At 44.3% G+C, this 21,431-nt stretch overlaps 1 protein-coding gene and 1 long non-coding RNA gene across 4 annotated transcripts in view; both read left to right on the top strand.

Annotated features, from left to right (window-relative positions):
* plxdc1 (plexin domain containing 1) overlaps positions 1-21,431 on the top strand; it is a 540,924-nt gene that overhangs the window by 285,657 nt on the left and 233,836 nt on the right. For all 3 annotated transcript variants that reach the window (XR_013195559.1, XM_077205815.1, XM_077205814.1), the window contains exon 5: positions 9,248-9,370. Coding sequence is in view for 2 of the 3 variants with exons in the window: in XM_077205815.1 (XP_077061930.1) it covers positions 9,248-9,370 (123 nt within the window). In the remaining variant the exon portion in view is untranslated. The remainder of the gene's footprint in view (positions 1-9,247; positions 9,371-21,431) is intronic.
* LOC143714608 (uncharacterized) lies at positions 17,927-18,318 on the top strand. Its single transcript, XR_013195567.1, has 3 exons — positions 17,927-18,088; positions 18,170-18,220; positions 18,292-18,318. It is a non-coding gene; the product is annotated as an uncharacterized LOC143714608 (long non-coding RNA).

The raw sequence follows: 21,431 nt of genomic DNA, 5'->3' as shown, positions 1-21,431 counted from the left end.
GAAATGACCATATTTGGATCAGATAGCGTTGCAAAGGAGAGAGACAGCTTTCTAACGGTGTGTGTGATGACAGGGTGCAGCCAGCGATCGCGGAGCAGCAGGATGATTTAGAACGCCAACTTTTGATGAATTTATGTGAAATCTACACACGCAAACAGACAAGGTGTAGTAAAATAAAGTCCTAAATGTGTATTTTGGACTTTTTTTCAGCACAGTCTGAAAGAAGACATGTTATTGAAGAGAAATAGCCCAAAATCTCAAAATTGACCAATGAAAAAAAAAAACGATGTTTTTGCCTGCCGTGTCTCGCCTTAAGCAGGATTCTTTATTTGCTGTAGTCTGCTTCGTACCCAAGTCAAGTCAAGTCTAATCTAGTCTTTACATTGTAGTTTATATACATTTCAAGGGGGAGGGATTACATTGTGATGAACAAAGCATGTAAATGAGCTGAGACATGAGAACAGGAAAGGCATAGACTTCTCGTACTGAGATGAGACAAATGGTCTCAGTAATAAAATAACAGCTGTTCAAACTTGCTCAGCATGACTCTTCACCCGGTAAACAACGAGAACAAGAAAAGCCTAGCCTTCTCGTACTGAGATGGGACAGTCAGGAATATCCCGCTGGGAACCCCTACCGTTTGCAGAGATTTCCTGGTCTCATCATTTCTAAACTTTCTCAATATAAAATACTATTGTATTGGAAATCTAAATTAAACATTTAAATAAATTTTTAATCATACAGCTCTTAAATAGACATCTAGACTTTTCAAAGCTGGGTGGCTATTACACTAATTAATTCCTCAGAATGGAGCCAGAGAACAACCAGACAAGTAACATTCACGCTCAATGTTTACTCTTTAAATTCTTGAATCTGGTAACAATACAAGTCGACACCATTGAGACTATGGTTGTGTGTGAAATCGTATACAGTCTAGAGTAGGTATAGCAATTACTTTGCCAGCAATAAAAGAGTATGTTCTTTATGTATGCAGTATGAATGTAATCCAGACATACTACATTCGCCATGTTGTTATTATCATATGACCTACCAGTGTCAGTTGTGTCGCTTCACTGTCAGTCACAAATCCCCTCACATTGTCCATTGTATGCATACAGTAGAATTTCGCTGGAAGTAGTAGTTCCCTTTCAAAAGCTACAATCGATGCTGCGCTGCTCAGCGCATTGGTATTGTCTTTAATCGTGACCAGCTGTGAATATTGTGTGTAACACACTTGCGACACAAGGCTATAAACAGATGAGCCACAGGTGCATTGTCAGATCTTTTGTCTTCAGAGGCATTTCTGTACATGTGTGCATCAAATAACTCTCTCTCTCTCTTACCTCTTTATATCTGACTACAGATCTTTGTGAGGAGTTAGTATTCAACTGGCAGTGTGCAGAAATTATCATTTTCTCTAAAGTCTTTAAAAAGAGTTTAAAAAGTCAAAAATGAGTCAACAACAGAGTAAGCGATGTATCCCTCCACATTCTTGTCCAATGTCAGGCTTGGATACACACGATTACTGTTTTATTTGTTTGGGGGAGGAGCATGCGGCTTTGGCTTCAGAGAAGGGCGAGTGCAAACATTTGGTGAACTGTTCACTGTCAAGATGCTGAGTGCTTGCCTGAGTTATTTCCAATGCGCACCCACATTACCATCGTGGGGCTCCCGCATGGATCTGAATGATGAGCAAGAGACGGGTCCGTCTCTATCACACTCCGGTGCTTCTTCGGTTCGCAAGGGGGGTGACGATATATCTCTTAGGTTTGCGGATTTTGAGCAGCCTACCTCTGAGCGTTCCTCTCGTGAAAATAAATCTGTCGAGGAATTGTTCGAGGTGGTTACTTGCGCGGTGGCCAGGTTACAGCTTGACTGGCCAGGCGATTAAGAGACCCCCAAATGCAGTAAGCTAAAGGATAGGTTTTTGTCCGGTGGTAGGGGGGAGGGACCACAATATCAGTCTTTCCCCTTCTTCGAGGACCTCCATGACGAGCTGTCAAAGTCATGGAGTAAACCATATATTTCCTGTGTCTTTGTGCCCTCGACGTCGACTTTTTCAACTATCGTGGGTGCGAAGTCGGGTGTGGGTGTGATGCCGCAGGTTGAAGAGATGTTCACAAGCTATCTCTCGCCTGTGTTGGCATCTTCAATAAAGAGACCTAAAGCTCACCAAGCTGCAGGTCAGGCTGGTGCTGCACTGCACACTATGGCACTGTTGCAGGCATACCAGGCTGACCTGTTGAAGGATTTGAATGCGGGCAGTATGATCGACAAGGAAGAGTTCCCTGAGCTTCGTCAAGCCACAGATCTGTCTCTCCTTACGACTAAACAGTCCGTGCCATCGGCCGTTCAATGTTGGCTTTGGTCAGCACGGAGAGGCACCTGTGGCTTAATCTGACACGAATTAAAGAGAAAGATTGTGTGTTTCTGTTAGATTCCCCTGTTTCACCCTCTGGCCTGTTTGGCGACTCCATCAATACTGTCATCACCAGGTTCAGGGAGGTTAAGAAGCATGAAGAAGCATTCGTTCAGTTCCTTCCTCGCCACACTCAAGGGGAGGGGCCATCGGCCACCCAACCTCTCCCCGGTCCTTCAAAAGCCAGGGAGGAGAAAAAGCAGAGCGTGGCGAGCCGTGGTCCCCCTCGTAAGGATTGGGAACAGGCTCGTCGTGCTCAGCAACCTCCCAAGCCATACCTCAGGAGAATTATTAACCTGTTAACCGTTGCCAGAGCGTCGGCGCACTGAAGCGTTTTTTTTTTTATTTAGTTCAAATTTACTATCAGATTTAATGTTATACCTTGACAAACTATACATCATTAAAAAGATATAAGACTCAAGATTCAGTATTTGACCACTATTGTATTCTGAGAAACTTATAGTGACAGTTATGTCTTAATTTGTGTCAGGAGTTATGAAATGAAAAAATGAGTCGATACCTTTAATATGAATTATGAGCGTCAGCTGGTCCATTCATAAAAAACACTCCGTGCTGTCGTCATGACAGTGATTCACAAAACAACGTCCCTCAGGGCTTTAGCTCAAAAATGTGCAGACTTGGAGAAATATTGATATATTCTCATTGATTCACATCATATTTCTATAGACAGGAATAATATTTATTGAATTTATACCCAAATGCGTCGATGTAATCATTATGATCGCTTCTTACTGAGATGTGCTGTGTTTTCAATTCATACCAATAGCCTGAGGGCGCTATATGCACACTAATAGTCCATATATGGATCACAAAGAAGACCCATAGTCATGTGACAATCCAGACGTCACCTCGATACAGAAAGTAGCTGACAGAGATCGCTGTAACATGCAGATAAAGATGTTTTGAAGACAATAAACATGATTGCAATGATATTTGAGTTACCTGTGTTCTTCAAGCCATGTCAGGTATTTCATAATAATAGATCATATTTATAATGTAATGCTAATCGATATAGATTTCATCATCGTGTAGAACACTATAAATAATAAATTTTCTGTCGGATTTTTTTTTATCTGAAGCCAAATTAGATCACATAAGATTATTTAAAACACTCGACTTGCGTTATAAAGTAAGTTTGGAGCACAAACATGGTTTTAATCTCATAAATGGTCGTGTATTGATGGTGTGCTAAGCTAACATGCTAGCTAGCCCAGGTGCACCTGCCACCAGCAGTTATTGATTTATGATTTTTTTCTAAATAGGAATGCTTACTGAAATGTTTCAGTATATTTGATACCAGTTTCAAATATTTAGTGAGAACTTTGATAAAATTAATTAGGGTTTGAAACCCTATGAATAGCCTGTGAATAGCCAGTCGTTAGTAGCTAATGCAGACAAAAGAAATGCATATTTAGAGCCATAACCAGTCTGGAGAGGTGTAAATGTGTGCAGGGGAGACTGACTCTGAATGGGGCTCGTTTACACCACAAAATAATAGAGACAATAGACTGAATAGATGACTCAGAAGATGACTAAACATCAGTTTGCATTTTAGAGTCTAATCAAAATAAAGTAATTTGACATGATCTTGAAAAACATTTAACTAAATACAGAGTTTTAGACTTATCATTTTCAGATTTTAAATATAAAATGGTCACACATATGGCTTTAGCTGCAGTGCATTTCTAGATTGCTCCAGGGCCAACTTCAATTTTATTTTTATGAAGATGTTTCATAAAAATAAATTTCTAATAACTTTACAAAACTTTGAAGCTATTTAAACATATTTGTTCATTATGACAATAATTAATTCTACATTTACAATAAACTACTAGGTGTCAGCTTTCAGATGAGATCATACTTGTGCTTTTAGTGCAAAGGGTTCATGAACTGTATCTGTTTAAGTTTGGGTATGCCATTTCTGGGGATTTTTCAAAAGTGGCCTTGAAGGTTAACAGGTAAATAAAAAGAGGAAAAAGAGGTCCTGGATGGTCTGGTGCCCAGTCTGGTGGGGGTAGCCCCCCGCACAGCATCTAATCGCCCCTTCCTGTTACCCCCACGAAACCTCTCCATCCCCGCCACCTCTGGTGATTCGGGGGGGCAGCGGTTTCCAGCAAAATGTTAGATGTTCCGTTGCTTCCTGCTGTCATCCAGGACATGGAATAGTTAACGTCCCCTCAAAAGGAAGTGTTAAAATTGATACCACTCTCAGAAAGGCTGGCAGGGTGGAAACTTCTGCCAGGCATTTCTGCGTGGGTATTAAGCACAATACAAATAAAATACAGAATTCAATTTAATCGTCGTCCTCCCCGTTTCAACGGCATGGTCTCCACTTCCGTGAGACCAGAGCTGATGCAGGTACAGTCACAAGAGCTACAAACTCTCCTGGGCAAAGAGGCCATAGAACATGTTCCTCTTCCAGAGAGAGAGTCGGGCTATTACTGTCACGGTTCTGTCACAGCTATTCTGGTTATTCTTGGTTTGGTGACAGAGCAGTGGCATTCATGGTCTTGTGTTTGTGTATGGTCTTGTTCACTGTGAGTGTATGGCTGTCATGAGTTCTCTGTGTGCCATGTGCTCTTGTGGATTGTCTAGCCCCTCCCACCTTGTTACCTCATTATTGGATTATTGGTTTCACCTAGTTTCCCTTGTTACCCTCTTTGTTTGCTTTCCTATTTAGTCTCCCTGTGTTTGCTGTCTTGTGCTCGTTCATTGTTAAAGTTATGGGTGGTGAGTTATGTGTAGTTCAGTGCCTGCCATGTCATGTCCCTGGATTTATTATTTAGTTCTTGAGACCTGGATTTCCTTTGTTTGTTTGATTTATGTTTTACTTAATTAAACACTTCTTCACCTCTGCACTTGAGTCCTCACACTATTCTTGGCGGCCGCCCCGTGACAGAATGAACGAGCCCATTTGAGGACTCAGCGGAGAGAGGGACTGGAAGCCATGATGTCGGGTTCCAGCAGTAGGGGGATTCGTATTCCTTCCCCTACTACCCAGGAGGAGAGGAGAGAAGAATTGGGACCCCCTATGACATTATTTGAGCTCTCCACTATAGGTGCTCGTGAGACTGCAGAGAGGAGGGCTGCCAGAGGTCAAGTTGGAGGAATCGGGTATACTGTTGACAGCTATCCGAAACCCCGTTCTAACACCACCAGGGAGACCAGGCCATTTGGTAGAGAAAATTTTGAGGGAACCCGTCTCGCCAGATTCTCTGGAACCCGGGGAGGTCGGAGGAGAGGAGATGATCGAGAGGAATCTCGACGCCATTCTCCGCTTCAACTTGGGTTGATCCCAGAACCAGTGGTCCTGAGCCCGGTGGTCCCTAGCCCGGGAGTCCAGGAGGACTCAACACCGGTCGAGAGAGAGCGGTCTACGATCTCTAGCCTGTTGCCAGTGGTGACCGACGAGACGGCTGCATCTCCGCGCGGTCGGAGGCGGAGGAGGAAGAGAGCTGTCCAGTCATCGGATCATGTGGTTCCTGAGATCTCGTGTCCTGTGGTGTCTGAGCTACCGGCTATGGCGAGGGAGAGAGTTCACGTCACGTCTGCCCAGCGAGAGACTGTTCACGTCACGTCTGCCCAGCGAGAGACTGTTCACGTCACGTCTGCCCAGCGAGGGACTGTTCACGTCACGTCTGCCCAGCGAGAGACTGTTCACGTCACGTCTGCCCAGCGAGGGACTGTTCACGTCACGTCTGCCCAGCGAGAGACTGTTCACGTCCCGTCTGCCCAGTCAGAGACTGTTCACGTCCCGTCTGCCCAGTCAGAGACTGTTCACGTTCCGTCTGCCCAGCCAGAGACTGTTCATGTCACGTCTGCCCAGTCAGAGAATGGTCACGTCACGTCTACCCAGCCAGAGACTGTGCACGTCCCGTCTGCCCAGTTTGAGACGTATCAAGAGATGCCCATTCGTGTGGCCGCCAAGGCAATGCTGGACTATCTGGAGCGTCTGGCTCGGATCCTGGACATGCCAGTGTCTCCTGTTCCAGAGCCGGAGCCAGTGTCTGCTGTTCCAGAGCCGGAGCCAGTGCCAGTGCCGGTTCCAGAGCCGGAGGCAGAGCCAGTGCCGGTTCCAGAGCCGGAGGCAGAGCCAGTGCCGGTTCCAGAGCCGGAGGCAGAGCCAGTGCCGGTTCCAGAGCCGGAGGCAGAGCCAGTGCCGGTTCCAGAGCCGGAGGCAGAGCCAGTGCCGGTTCCAGAGCCGGAGGCAGAGCCAGTGCCGGTTCCAGAGCCGGAGGCAGAGCCAGTGCCGGTTCCAGAGCCGGAGGCAGAGCCAGTGCCGGTTCCAGAGCCGGAGGCAGAGCCAGTGCCGGTTCCAGAGCCGGAGGCAGAGCCAGTGCCGGTTCCAGAGCCGGAGGCAGAGCCAGTGCCGGTTCCAGAGCCGGAGGCAGAGCCAGTGCCTGTTCCAGAGCCGGAGGCAGAGCCAGTGCCTGTTCCAGAGCCGGAGGCAGAGCCAGTGCCTGTTCCAGAGCCGGAGCCAGTGCCTGAGCCGGTGTCTGTTCCTGAGCCGGTGTCTGTTCCTGAGCCGGTGTCTGTTCCTGAGCCGGTGTCTGTTCCTGAGCCGGTGTCTGTTCCTGAGCCGGTGTCTGCTCCTGAGCCGGTTTCTGTTCCTGTGCCGTGGCCGCCCGAGGGGTCTTCACCGCCCTGGCCGCCCGAGGGGTCTTCACCGCCCTGGCCGCCCGAGGGGTCTTCACCGCCATGGCCGCCCGAGGGGTCTTCACCGCCCTGGCCGCCCGAGGGGTCTTCACCGCCCTGGCCGCCCGAGGGGTCTTCACCGCCCTGGCCGCCCGAGGGGTCTTCACCGCCCTGGCCGCCAGATGGACTGTCTGTTTCGCCCTGGTCGCCCGATAGACTGTCCTCTTCGCCCTGGTCATCACCGCCCTGGCCGCCGGAGGGGTCTTCACCGCCTTGGCCGCCAGATGGACTGTCTGCTTCGCCCTGGCCGCCCGATGGACTGTCCTCTCCGCCCTGGCCGCCCGATCGTCTGCTTGTTACGTCTTAGCCACCTTGCACAGCCTGGTCCACCCTGGTCCTTGCCAGGATTTCTGAGAAGCCTGAGGATCCCTGGCTTAACCCTCCCGTCCTTCCCTGGTCAAGTTGTGGACTTTTGTGGTTTATCTGTTTTTTTTTCATTTGACTTTTCTGTGGTGGTGTCTTGGATTGTGTGATTTTTCTTCTGGTGTGGTTTTATGTCTCTTTTTAGGAACGCCAGGTGGCGTCCCTTTAGAGGGGGGGTAGTGTCACGGTTCTGTCACAGCTATTCTGGTTATTCTTGGTTTGGTGACAGAGCAGTGGCATTCATGGTCTTGTGTTTGTGTATGGTCTTGTTCACTGTGAGTGTATGGCTGTCATGAGTTCTCTGTGTGCCATGTGCTCTTGTGGATTGTCTAGCCCCTCCCACCTTGTTACCTCATTATTGGATTATTGGTTTCACCTAGTTTCCCTTGTTACCCTCTTTGTTTGCTTTCCTATTTAGTCTCCCTGTGTTTGCTGTCTTGTGCTCGTTCATTGTTAAAGTTATGGGTGGTGAGTTATGTGTAGTTCAGTGCCTGCCATGTCATGTCCCTGGATTTATTATTTAGTTCTTGAGACCTGGATTTCCTTTGTTTGTTTGATTTATGTTTTACTTAATTAAACACTTCTTCACCTCTGCACTTGAGTCCTCACACTATTCTTGGCGGCCGCCCCGTGACAATTACAGCAAATACTTCCTGTTTTCCAAGAAGGATGCGGGGGTGCGTCCAATCTTAGATCTTCAAGGCTTAAACCGTACAGGCAAAGCGCTCAAGTTCAAAATGTTAAGTGTTAAGACGGTCGTGTCGCAAATTCAACATCACGATTGGTTTGTCACGATTGATCTGAAGGACGCATATATTCACATTGAAATATTGCCACAACACAGAAAGTTCCTGAGGTTCGCTTTCTGGGGCTTTTTTGGGTTTTTCCATGCGGTCCAGCCTTGTCACCCCTCACATACACAAAATGCATGGATGCAGCACTGGCTCCATTACAACTCCAGGGCATTCGCATTTTGTATTACATCGATGATTGGTTAATACTGGCACAATCGCAAGAGATGGCGCTTCAACACGGATACATTGTGTTAGCTCATCTAGTTTCTCTTGGGTTGAGACTTAACGCCAAGAAAAGCGTTCTTTTTCCTGCCCAGAGAACGACTTATCTCGGGTTGTTTAGGATTTGATCACGATGCAGGCACAACTGTCTTCCACTCGGATCGAGACCATTCGGTATACCATGAGCAAAGTCAGGCTAGGCCAAGATCATCTGGTCAAGCCTATCCAATAGGAGCAAACCGGGAGAGGCCTTAGACGGCAACATGCCAAGTGCATTATGAGTGTTGAAGTTTTTCTACCTATTTGGCAAAAGGGAAGACAACTCCCACTCTGTTTTCCCTAGTCAGGTAGCACAGATTTCAACATTTCTTTCTCCTTTCTATTGCACAGGAAGCCAAGATTTATTTAAAGCCCATTTTGACAGTGGTGAATTACCTCTTTAATGAACAAAGAAATACTTTTTCTGATGAGATGATTTTTCGCAGTGTCAATATTCCTGTTTTCACATTAACTCACTTGCACCATTCTGCTTGAATTAATTTCAATAACTTTTGTCATATTATTATTAAACTGAAAGGGTTATGTTCCATCCTGGAATGCAATAAAGGGATCTTTTAATGCACAAAATATTTATCAAAATTAACATACCTTTTTGTGTAACATCTAAAACAAAATATCTTTTTTTTCTCTTGAAATGTTGTATCTTATGTCTGAACTCTTTATATTTTTATAGGGTTTATTTTCACTGGAGAGATAACACACCGCATGCTGACAGCGACGCAGTATATTGCTCCACTCATGGCAAACTTCGACCCAAGTTTTTCTAAAAACTCCACTGTACGGTATCTGGACAATGGTGAGTTCAGTTTAATGGAAGGAATATGTGAGATTAGGATTAGTGCATCTCAAATCAAAGTGTGATAGCAAGAATAAACAGTCATATGGATTCAGAATGACTTGAAGATGAGAAATAATAACACTTTTTTTTAGTGAATCATTTTGTTAATATTACCCACAATCCCTTAAACTAAAGAAAAAGAAAAGTTTGGGGCACTTTTTATGACTTTAAATATGTTGGAAAAAATATACATTGAGAAAAATTAATATTAAGACAATACATTTAGCTAGATCAGTGTTTCTCAACCCTGCTCCCGAAGGACCCCCAACAAAACACATGGGGATATATGTGATAATGAGCTGATGAATTGAATCAGGTGTGATTGATTAGGGAGACAAAGAAAACGTTCAGTGTTGTGGGTCCTTCAGGAGCAGGGTTGAGAAACACTGAGCTAGATGCTAACAAAGGAGTAAGTGTTGTCACAATTGTAAAAGTGAAATTCCTGTATTCGTTGCCACAACGTAACTTTGTGACCAAGTCAGTCAATAATTGTGATTTTATTAAAAATTATTAAAATGTACAATATTAACAAATAATATAGCCGCAAGTGGCAATCATCGGAGTCCAAACATAAATGGTAATGATAGTTTGGATTTGACGAAGCAAATTAACAATACATGCTGGACTGTTGTCAAAGGGCACAACTGACTTCCAAAGGAAATCACTTATTTTAGACTGCAAAAAGAATTTTAATAATTTAATATACATATGTCTGTGGCCCGAGACGTTGAGATCGACTCCAGATCAGTTTGAAGAATGGATGAATGGATTGATGGATATAACAAATAAAATGGTCTTCATTTTAAATTGACAGAAATATAATTAATCATGTCTGTTTACTTTACATATATTTTCAATATCATTAGGATATATAAATGTCACGGGTCAATGACAGAAGAAAGGAAATCATGATACTTGGATAAAAATGCAGCAGTCCTTTTACTCAACACAATAAAAAAATTAAAGCTGCGAGCAGCATTTATCGGGGTTCGATTCGGGTTACTTGACTGTAACCCTGTTCCCTGAAAAAGCGGAACGAGATGCTGTGGTGCTTAGCGCATTGGGAACGTCTTTAATCGTGACCAGCTGTGTATATAGTGTGCAAACACGTCGATAGAATCGACCCGGAGGTAATATAGCCTCGGCTGGTGACGTCATCGGCGCTGGACCCCTACGGTTGTGCAGGTGTGCTCACAAGAACGCAAGAAGGCCCTAGACATTAGTTTGCGAAGTCGACTCAAGGACATGAGAGCCCGGAGTGGCATGAACATTCAAACTATAAAATCTTATGAATGTGTGCGGAGAGGACCAGCCTGCAGCATCACAAACATGTTGTAAGGGGGCACCCCTTGCCAAAGCAGCAGAGGAGGCGACCCCTCTGGTGGAGTGAGCCCTTAGACCCATTGGCGAAACTTGGCCGCGCACCTCATAGGCAAGAGCAATCGCATCCCTGACCCAATGTGACATGGTCTGTTTATTTGCAGCAGCACCCCTGTTGCTGCCCCCATAAAAAACGAATAGCTGCTCTGACTTACGCCACTGGCTAGTGCGGTGGACGTATGCCTGAAGAGCACCGACTGGACAAAGTCTGTGAGATTTCTCCTGCTCCAGCGTTGAGAACGGCGGAGGGCAGAAGGCCTCTAGAGTGACCGGATGTACTGCCGAGAAAGGTACCTTAGGCAGGTAATCAGGATGAGGATGCAAAATCACTTTCACCATTCCTGGAGCAAAGTCTAAGCAGGATGGCGATATTGAGAGGGCCTGCATGTCCCCAAATCGTTTTAGAGACGTTATAGCCATAAGAAAAAACATCTTAAGAAGGAGACATCTTAAGGTCAGAAGCTTATCTGACGCTGACTCCAGAGGTTCAAATGGGGTCTCAACCAGACCCTCGAGGACTATAGCTAAGTCCCAAGAATGGATATTGGTTCTTACGGAAGGCCTCAAACTTTTGGCCCCACGAATGAAGCGAGCAAGCAGAGGATGCTTCCCGAGAGGCACTCCGTCCACCAAGGCATGGCAAGCCGAAAGGGCAACCACATAAACCCTGAGTGTAGAGGGGCATGTGCCTGCTGACAACTTTTCTTGCAGAAAATCCAGAACTGAAGCAATCTGGCAGTCGACCGGCAGTCGAGCGGACTATCATGTGCCGTGCACCACCTTTCAAACACACCCCATTTATTGGCATAACTCTTTCTTGTGGAGGAGGCCCTAGAACTCAAAATGGTCTCAATAGCATCAGGCAAAAGCCCAGTGTCCCTCAGTTGGTACCCATCAGGGGCCAAACATGCAGGTTACACAGGTCGGGCCTGGGGTGGAATATCGTGCCCTGCACCTGAGACAGAAGGTCCCTCCTCTCTGGAATCGCCCATGGCGAGCCGCTGAGGAGAGACATTATCTCTGAAAACCACACTCTGTTCGGCCAACGTGGTGCAATCAGTAAGAGGCAATAGCCTTGCTGGCGAACTCTGGCTAGGACTCCTGGGAGCAGAGACACTTGAGGAAAGGCATACAGGCGCATTTTGGGCCATGTGTGCGCCTTCTTATCCAGACCCAGTGGGGCAGGGTGACTCAGAGAGAAGTAAAGAGGACATTGTGCTGTCTGATGGGAGGGCGAAGAGGTCCGCTTCCACTTTGTAAAATCTGGTCCAGATCTGATTGACTACTTCTGGGTGGAGTTTCCATTCCCCTGCTTGCAGTTTCTGTCTGGACAGTAAATCTGCTCCCACATTCAAGTGCCAGGGGATGTATACTGCCCTGATTGACAGGAACTTCTCCTGGGCCCAGAGAAAAATCTGCCTCGCTATTCTGTTCAAATTGCGTGAGCGCAGACCTCCCTGGTGATTTATATAAGAGACTGCCGTTGTGTTGTCCACCCGCACCAAGACATGACAGACCCTCAGGGCCTGAAATACAACCATCAGCTCGAGGCAGTTGATGTGCCACTCGAGCTGATGACCCCCCCATTCCCCTTGAACTGGACGACCACTTAAGACCGCTCCCCAGCCCGTCAGGGAGGCGTCTGTCGTTAACAATCTGCGACGACACGGCGCCCCTAGAGTGGGACCCAAGGCAAGGAACCGGGGTCTGAGCCACAGAGATAGTGTACGAAGCCCACGGCGCGTCACCTTTATTTGCCTTTGAGGATTGGCCCTTGGATGAAATCCCCTGCCTTTTAGCCACAACTGAAACGGTCTCATGTGCAACAGCCCCAAAGGAATCACCGTGGATGTTGAGGCAATGTAACCTAACATCTTTTGGTACTGACGAACAGTGTGATCTTGGCCTAGCCTGACTTTGCTCATAATATGTCAAATGGCTCCGATTCGAGCGGGAGACAGTTGTGCCCGCATTGTGATCGAGTCCCAAACGACCCCGAGATAAGTCGTTATCTGGGCAGGAGAAAGAATACTTTTCTTGGTGTTGAGTCTCAACCCTAGAGAAAGTAGATGAGCTAACACGACGTCTTTGTGTTGAAGCGCTCTTTCTTGCGTTTGTGGTAGTATTAACCAATTGTCGATGTAATTCAAAATGCGAATGCCCTGGAGTCGTAATGGAGCCAGAGCTGCATCCATGCATTTTGTGTACGTGCGGGGTGATAAGGCTAGGCCGAATGGAAGAAACCGAAATTGGTAAGCTTCGCCCCCGAAAGCGAACCTCAGGAACTTCCTGTGTTGTGGCAATATTTGTATGTGAAAATATGCGTCCTTCAGATCGGTCGTGACGAACCAATCGTGATGTTGAACATGTGACACGACCGACTTTACGGTTAACATTTTGAACTTGAGTGCTTTGACTGAACGGTTTAAGCCTCGAAGATCTAAGATTGGACGCACCCCCCGTCCTTCTTGGGAACTAGGAAGTATTTGCTGTAATAGCCCGACCTTCTCTCTGGAAGAGGAAAACGTTCTATGGCCTCTTTGCTCAGGAGAGTCTGTAGCTCTTGTGCTAGCACATGCATCAGCTCCGGTCTCACGGAAGTGGAGACCACGCCGTTGAAACGCGGAGGACGACGAATAAATTGGATTCTGTATCCTATTTGTACTGTGCTTAACACCCACGCAGAAATGCCTGGCAGAAGTTTCCAAGCTGCCAGACTCTCTGAGAGTGGTACAAATTTTAAAAATTCCTCTTGAGGGGATGTTAGATGTCAGCGGTTTCCAGCGAAATGTTAGATGTTCTGTTGTTTCCTGCCGTCATCCAGGGCACGGAACATCTAACATTTCGCTGGAAACCGCTGCCCCCCGAAGCACCAAAGGTGGCGGGGATGGAGAGGTTTTGTGAGGGTAGCGGAATGGGGGAATTTTTGATAACATACGCCCCATCCCGCGGGGGGATACCCCCACCAGACCGGGCGCCAGACCATCAGGACTTCCTCTTCTTATTGATAACAGTCCTGAGGTCTGGCCTGGGAGGTTGCTGAGCCTGACGAGCCTGTCTCCAGTTCTAACTAGGCGGAGCACGGCTCGCCACGCTCTGCTTTTCCGCCTCCCGAGCTTTTGAAGGACCGGGGAGAGGTTGGGTGGCCGATGGCCCCTCCCCATGAGTGCGGCGAGGAAGGAATTGAACAAAAGCTTCCTCGTGTTTTTTAACCTCTCTGAATCTGCTGACGACTGTGTTGACCGAGTCGCCGAACAGACCAGAGGGCGAGACTGGGGAATCTAACAGGAATACCCGGTCTTTATCTTTAATCCCTGTTAGATTAAGCCACAGATGCCTCTCCGTGCTGACCAAAGCAGACATTGAACGACCGATGGCACGGGCTGTTTGCTTAGTTGCACGAAGAGACAGATCTGTGGTTCTCCGCAGCTCCGAGAAAGACTCCTCATCTATAGTGCTGCCCGCACTCAAATCCTTCAGCCTGGTACGCCTGAAGCACTGCCATAGTGTGCAGCGTAGCACCAGCCTGTCCCTGCAGCTTGATAAGCTTTACCCACTAATGCTGATGTAATTTTACATGGTTTCGTGGGGAGGGTAGGTTTCTTAATGGAAAATGCCGAAGCAGGCGAGAGATAGCTCGCGAGCGTCTCTTCTACCTGCGGCATCTCCGCATACCCCCATGCCTTCGCTCCCAGGATAGTCGAAAAAGTCGACGTCGAGGGTAGAAAGATACGGGAAGTATATGGTTTACTCCATGACTCCATGACTTTCAGAGAAAAAGATTGAGAAATGAGAATTTTCTGCACACTGCCAGTTGAAATCTAACTCCTAACAAAGATCTGAGACAGATAGTGAGAGAGATAGAGTTTGCCACACACATGCACAGAGTGATCTGAAGAAAAAATATCTTAATGACGCACCTGTGGCTCATCTATTTATAGCCTCGCGTCGCAGGTGCTCGCCGATGATGTCACCAGCCGAGTCTATATTACCTCCGGGTCGATTCTATCGACGTGTTTGCACACTATATTCACAGCTGGTCACGATTAAAGACGTTCCCAATGCGCTAAGCAGCGCAGCATCGATTGTAGCTTTTGAAAGGGAACAAGCGGTTTAAGGCCTTTCAGCACATGGGTAAAAAGATATTATGTTTTATTTAGCAATCATGTAAACACTTAGAAAACTTAGGAAACCAAAAGTAGTTTATAAAAGATCATTTAAGAGATTCAGTCAAGACTAATTTTGCCCTTTGGTGGACAAACATGCACCTATGAAAAAATGTACAGTGAAGAATGTTAGAGCGCCATGGATTGTTGATGAGTTGAAAAACATTATGTTTGAGAGAGATATGGCAAAGGGTACAGCAAACATTTTTAAAAAAAAATCAAGTAACAAAATTAAAAATAACAAAATTAAAATGAGTACAAATGAGGAGTACACTCAATGAAATAATGGATAGGAAATAAAGTCAAATTCCTTATTTTATTGATACGGGTGACTTATTTTTAAACCAAATGCAATTGGAATTTATTGTAATGATTTTTTTTTCATAAATAAAGTTGATAAATTAAGAGAAAAAAATTTGTTTGGGAGAACCTGTCACGGAATGGGTAGATTAAAGGTGCGAGGACTCAAGTGCATAAACAAATGGGTATATTTATTAAGTGAACAACTAAACAAACTACAAACAAAACTCCCTCTAGGGGAAAACAAGACAGAAATCAGGCAGGATCAAGAAACACAAGGAACATAGACAACGAACCAGCACAGGACTGCAAACACAGGGAGACTAAATAGGGAAGAAAACAAAAGAGGGAAACCAGGCAGGCAGGTGGGGCAAATTAATAAATAATGAGATAACAAGATGGGCGGGGATAGACAATTGACAGGAGAGCACATGGCACAAGGAAATACATGACAAGTCATGTGCTCACAACAGACCAGACTAAACACAAACACATGACAAACCGGAAGTGTCAGAGCTCTGTCACCAAACCAAGAATATAAACCAGACAGAAGTGACAGAACCCTGACAGAACCAGTTTGCCACATCTTTAATATCAGTATTGAAAAAGGGAATTTTCCTTTAGCTTGGAAAGATGCAAAGGTTATTCATCTTTAGAAAAATGCAGCACTGGGTTTTAATGGTCACAATAGTCGACCAAAACGTTTGCTAACAGTTCTTAGCTGTAACGACTGAAACAAATCAGACACAATTATTTGTTTTAGTTAACAAATAATATTTAAAACTCCCTCTGGGATCTGTGGTCCCATCCCCCAACAAGGGCAAGAAGGATCTTTGGTTACCATGACTATGATCAGATAAGTGTCACGGTTCTGTCACAGCTATTCTGGTTATTCTTGGTTTGGTGACAGAGCCGTGACATTCCTGAGGGTTGTTTCATAAAAGCCGCTTAGAAAAGCGGGGATTAAAGTCCAAAACCTGACTTGAATGAGCCGAGCTAAACATCCGTGCTTAAATTGGTTCCATAACAGTAAGATGAGGATCATGTGATCTTACTAATTTGAGTCAGGTTTAAATAGTCTAGATAATTGCGCGTGCACGCCATTGTTTAAAAGTCCTGAGAAGTCGAGCATGGGTCAATCGATTTCTGTCAGGTCCATTAAGTCAAGAACACACAGACAAAAATTAATTTAAGAATTTTATTGAATAGATTGCAAACAAGTTGATGTTCCTGAATTAAAATTTTGGCGGTATGGCTCTGTTCAGGGAGTCCTCTGACCTTTCATGAGCACCATGAAATAGCAGAGAGTCAGAGGACAGCAGCAGCAGCATTAGGGAACGCTCACACGGTTTAAGACTGTGAGAGCTAAAATATCCCCCTCTGAACAGAGCAGGCAACATGACATAAGCAAATGCCACGTTATGCCACGTTATGCATAAGGAGGAGCTGGGGAGGTGGCGGGCAGCAGAAGCGAGCAGCGAGCCAGCAGAGCGAGCAGCAACCAGCAGAGCGAGCAGCAAACCAGCAGAGCGAGCAGCAAACCAGCAGAGCGAGCAGCAAACCAGCAGAGCGAGCAGCAAGCATGTATGAGCAAGGTGAATGAGCTTTAAATAGGCACCTTGTTTGAGCTTTGGACATTGAGCAACGAGGGGAGTTAATCAGCTAATGCAGCTCAGCTGGAGCTGATCAGCTGACGGGACAGTGTTGATAGCAAAGCATTAGCAGCGTCTTGACTACCTGGCCTGCCAGAACTGACGCTGACGCTCAATTTACTGTGGGCTACCATGGCAACAATAGGAAAAGATAGAACAGCGATGTTCTCAGCAACGGAACAGCGTTTGCTATTGGAAACATATGAAGAATTTAAAGATGTCATCACCAAAAAAGGCAATACAGCGGCAATAAATAAAGCAAGAGAGAAAGGTTGGCAGGAAATTGCTGGTCGTCTCAATACGTAAGTAGCGGTGTAAACTATTTAAAATACTTTATCAACATTGAATGTGTGTCACAATACATTGCAAAGTTTGTGTGAATAACAGTAACGTTAATTGCTTTCACGCAGCAGCAACTTAAGTGAAGGAAAAAGAACCTGGCAGCAGATGAAAATAAAATATAAAAATATAGTTCAGAATGGTAAGTAAATCTAATGGTATGTACATATGTAATCAATGCCAGCTTGAAGTTACAACTATTCAGGGTTTTTTTTATTATTATTTTTAATTGCAGCGACCAAAAAGAAGACTGAGGTTGCTGGCACTGGGGGAGGGCCACCACCAGCCAGCTTCATTCCTGCAGAGGAACTGGCTTTGGAAATTAATAAAGGGAGGCCCGTCCTTGAGGGAATAGAGGGGGGGTGCATTACCTAAAATCATATCACATAGTATAAGGAGTGAGTATATAAAAGGTGTGTGTGTGTGTGTGTGTGTGTGTGTGTGTGTGTGTGTGTGTGTGTGTGTGTGTGTGTGTGTGTGTGTGTGTGTGTGTGTGTGTGTGTGTGTGTGTGTTTTATTGTCATTATTCCTTCCTGACTAACTGATTTCCTCCTTCCTTAGGCATTGTAAGCCTAAGTACATCATAGCAGTAATGTCATGTAGAGGTACTTGTGCTACTGTAATGGTGCATTTTGGTACAAAAATATATATTTTTTTCTATCAAGATTCTGTATGCTTTATGGATCCACCAGACATCATGTTGCCTGTGAGTATGAGACCTTTTAAATCAGTCATGTAAGCTAATGAGTTTAACTGAGTTTAATCAGTGGTCACAGGGAGAAGGCCCATCAGTTGAGGAGGATAAGGAGACTGTGTCTGTATGTTCAAGGAGGCCTGAGGTACTCACAGGTTCCATGCTATACTGTATTGAATATTAAAAAGTGTACTTGTGTGATAAAATGATCATAATCTGATTTCAGGATGCTGACACTGTTCTAGAGCCCTCTCAGTCTGGGACCACATGTGACAAAGTGAGTATTAAGAAATGAAAACAATGTGACAAGAGTATTCAATGAAATAACTTAAATCTATGTTGCTACAGAACCCAGAAAACATAAAAGGAGTGTATAAACGCTACGTCCTTATACAAATGGAAGCGATTGATATCGACATCCAGTATAAAAAACTGAAGATGAGGAAGTTGGAGTTGGAAATTCAACAGCTACAGAAAAAAACAAGTAGAACTACCATTTAAAAAAAAAAAAAAAAACATTACCTTTTTGATCACTTCCCACAATTTATTTGTGTGTTTTCACCCCTAACAGGCAGATTCACTCTGAATAAAGACAAATTACATTAAATACTTTGACTTCTGTGTGTTTGTTCAACTAAGGAGAAAGTTGAGGGGCCAGTGCAAAATTTTAAAGGCTACACATGGTTTAGACCATATTAAGCAAAATAATTATTTGCATATGTGTCTCATATAAGTCTGCCTGTATCGTTTTCTTCCAATACTGCTTCATTGCCCCAGTCTTCCTCTTGAACCATCATTGGTTGCCTCTCTCTCCTCAGACAAGCAATGTTATGGAGCACTACACAAGCAACTACAATGTCACATGCCCTAGGTGGAGTCCCTCTGAGGTGCTTCAGGCACTGAAACCTTGACTTTATCAGCCCAAATGCCATCTCAATACGACCTCTTGTGCGTGCATGGGCAATGTTGTAGCGGTGCTGTGCCTCTGTCTGGGGCTCCTGATAGGGAGTCAAGAGGTAAGGCAGGCATGGGTATCCCTTGTCTCCCAGCAAAACTCCTGAGAATTCTCCTGCATAGACAGAATGAATGAATATATATAGATATATAATGTAGTTTTTTTTTTCTTCTTTTTTTTAGGACTTTTTGCGATTAAGTGATTACTAGCATACCTCTTGCTAGTTGCTGGTAGAGAGATGAGGCTCCAAAGATTCTGGAGTCATGCACAGAGCCTGGCCATTTGGCCTCTACATTTGTGATGATGCAATCTGCATCACTTATCATCTAAAATAAATTAAACCTGTAGGTCACTACATTTTAATTGCAATGAACTAAACACTGGTGCTCAGCTTAGTACAGAACACTCAGTGCTAGAGCATAGCCTTCAATATCAACTCAGTGGGATCATACCTGTACATTAATGCTGTGTACTGATTTCCTATTCACAAAGTCCGCTTCATGTGGACCAGACGGACACTTAATACACACATGGGTGCAGTCCAATGCACCGATAACATTTGGGAAACCTAGGAAAATTATTTGTTTGTTTTAAATATGTCCCATGTAAAATCAACAGTCAAGAAATATTTCCATGTTTTATAGATATTTGAACTTCATAGCTATTCCATGAAAGGCATGTTTAATGGTACGAATAGCTTTGTTGCCAGGGAATGCGATGAACACATTGAGTAGTCTTTTTAAAGAAAGGTACACAGTTAGTACAGAGCGGCAAACTGATGCTTTGCTGATATTCTCTGCATCTCCAACTGTGTACAAAAATGTTCCACTGGCAAAAAAGCGAAACGCAATGCACAGTCTGTGGGACTGTGAGCGCTCTCATTAACCAAACTCACCAATTAAACACACAAGTTTTGAACATTTCTTAGAGTATTTATACCTTATAATTTCTTACATTTATTAGTAAAGTACATTTCCGTCTTTATTTATTTATTTAATTTTTTTTATTTATTAATAGTGGTTAAGTAAAATAAAATGACATCGAAATACCAGCAGGTGATTATAAATGGTATGCTCGTTAAGCCTGAACTCAGACTTAGCCTGACAGTTAGCCTGCCCCGGACCAGGTTAATTTGCCAGCATAAGTTGCCGGGGTAACTAAGTTTGAACTTTTTTAAGTTTGATTTATGAAACCGAATCTACCAAAAATAAGCCTGACTAACCGAAATAAGCCTGGCTTATACTCTAATCTTGGTTTATGGAACAACCCTCAGGTCTTGTGTTTGTGTATGGTCTTGTTTACTGTGAGTGTATGGCTGTCATGAGTTCTCTGTGTGCCATGTGCTCTTGTGGATTGTCTAGCCCCTTTTACCTCGTTATTGGATTATTGGTTTCACCTAGTTTCCCTCGTTACCCTCTTTGTTTGCTTTCCTATTTAGTCTCCCTGTGTTTGCTGTCCTGTGCTCGTTCATTTTTTAATGCTATGGGTGTTTAGTTGTTTGTAGTTCTGTGCCTGCCATGTCATATTCCTGGATTTCCTTTGTTTGTTTGTTTGTTTGTTTGTTTGTTTGTTTGTTTGATTTATGTTTTACTTAATTAAAACACTTCTTCACCTCTGCACTTGAGTCCTCACGCTATTCTCCGGAGCCGCCCCATGACAATAAGTTGGTTTTATTGCTGTTAAAAATGTGATCACGTGATCCAGACAGTGAAGACAGAAACAGGCTTTAAACTGTAATAGAAGGGCGAATATAATAAGAATGCACTGGTGAAGGATTGTCTCTCTGCTTTGTTTTATAAGAAATATTTCCTAGTTTAGAAATAGTTCCTAATTTCCTGTACTCTCAACTTTTGTATAGAACTACTAGTCATAATTATAACACCAGGCATGCATAAAAGGGATGTTTTATATTTCCTGTTTCGAAAACCACTGCAAAACAACGGACTGTAATGTATAGAGGAATGAAAATATGGAATGATTTACTATTGATATTATATTTGTTTTAACAACAAAAATGAGTTTTAAAAAACATTATATAGTAAATTGTTGATTTTGATATTTGGGATGAATGTTGGGTTAGTATGTTTCATTGACTTGACTTTTTATTGTTGTTGATTATGTATTTTTTACTTGTTGGTACCCCAGGAAGAGTAGTCACTGCCTAGGTAGTGGCTAATGGGGATCCAAATAAACAAATATTCTTAGATAATAGATGGGAAAGACCATTTACAGCCAACACAGGCAATTTACTAAGGAAAAAATATGTTTTTTAAAGGTTTTTTGACAGTTATAGCACCATGATGTCCACCACTTTTATTAGGTGTCCTCAAAGTGTGCCCATACATATATGTGTGTCCAATTTTTTGGAAATATCTCATTTAGTCTTGAAGTTTAGACAGGTGACATTGATTGAATTTTTTTGTCAGCTCCTATCTTAATTTTGACAATTGAGCGTTATTGTTTATCTATTGACCTATGTTTTCAAATTTCCTGTGGTGGTTTTGTCTCGATCAGACTAACGGTTTCGAAGATA

This window comes from Siphateles boraxobius, unplaced genomic scaffold (genome assembly GCF_051911475.1).
Source record: "Siphateles boraxobius isolate OS27281-9 unplaced genomic scaffold, OSU_SipBor_1 55, whole genome shotgun sequence".
Taxonomy (NCBI): Eukaryota; Metazoa; Chordata; class Actinopteri; order Cypriniformes; family Leuciscidae; genus Siphateles; species Siphateles boraxobius.
The sequence above is the reverse complement of the archived record's forward strand: the minus strand, read 5'-3'. Positions and strand labels throughout refer to the sequence as shown.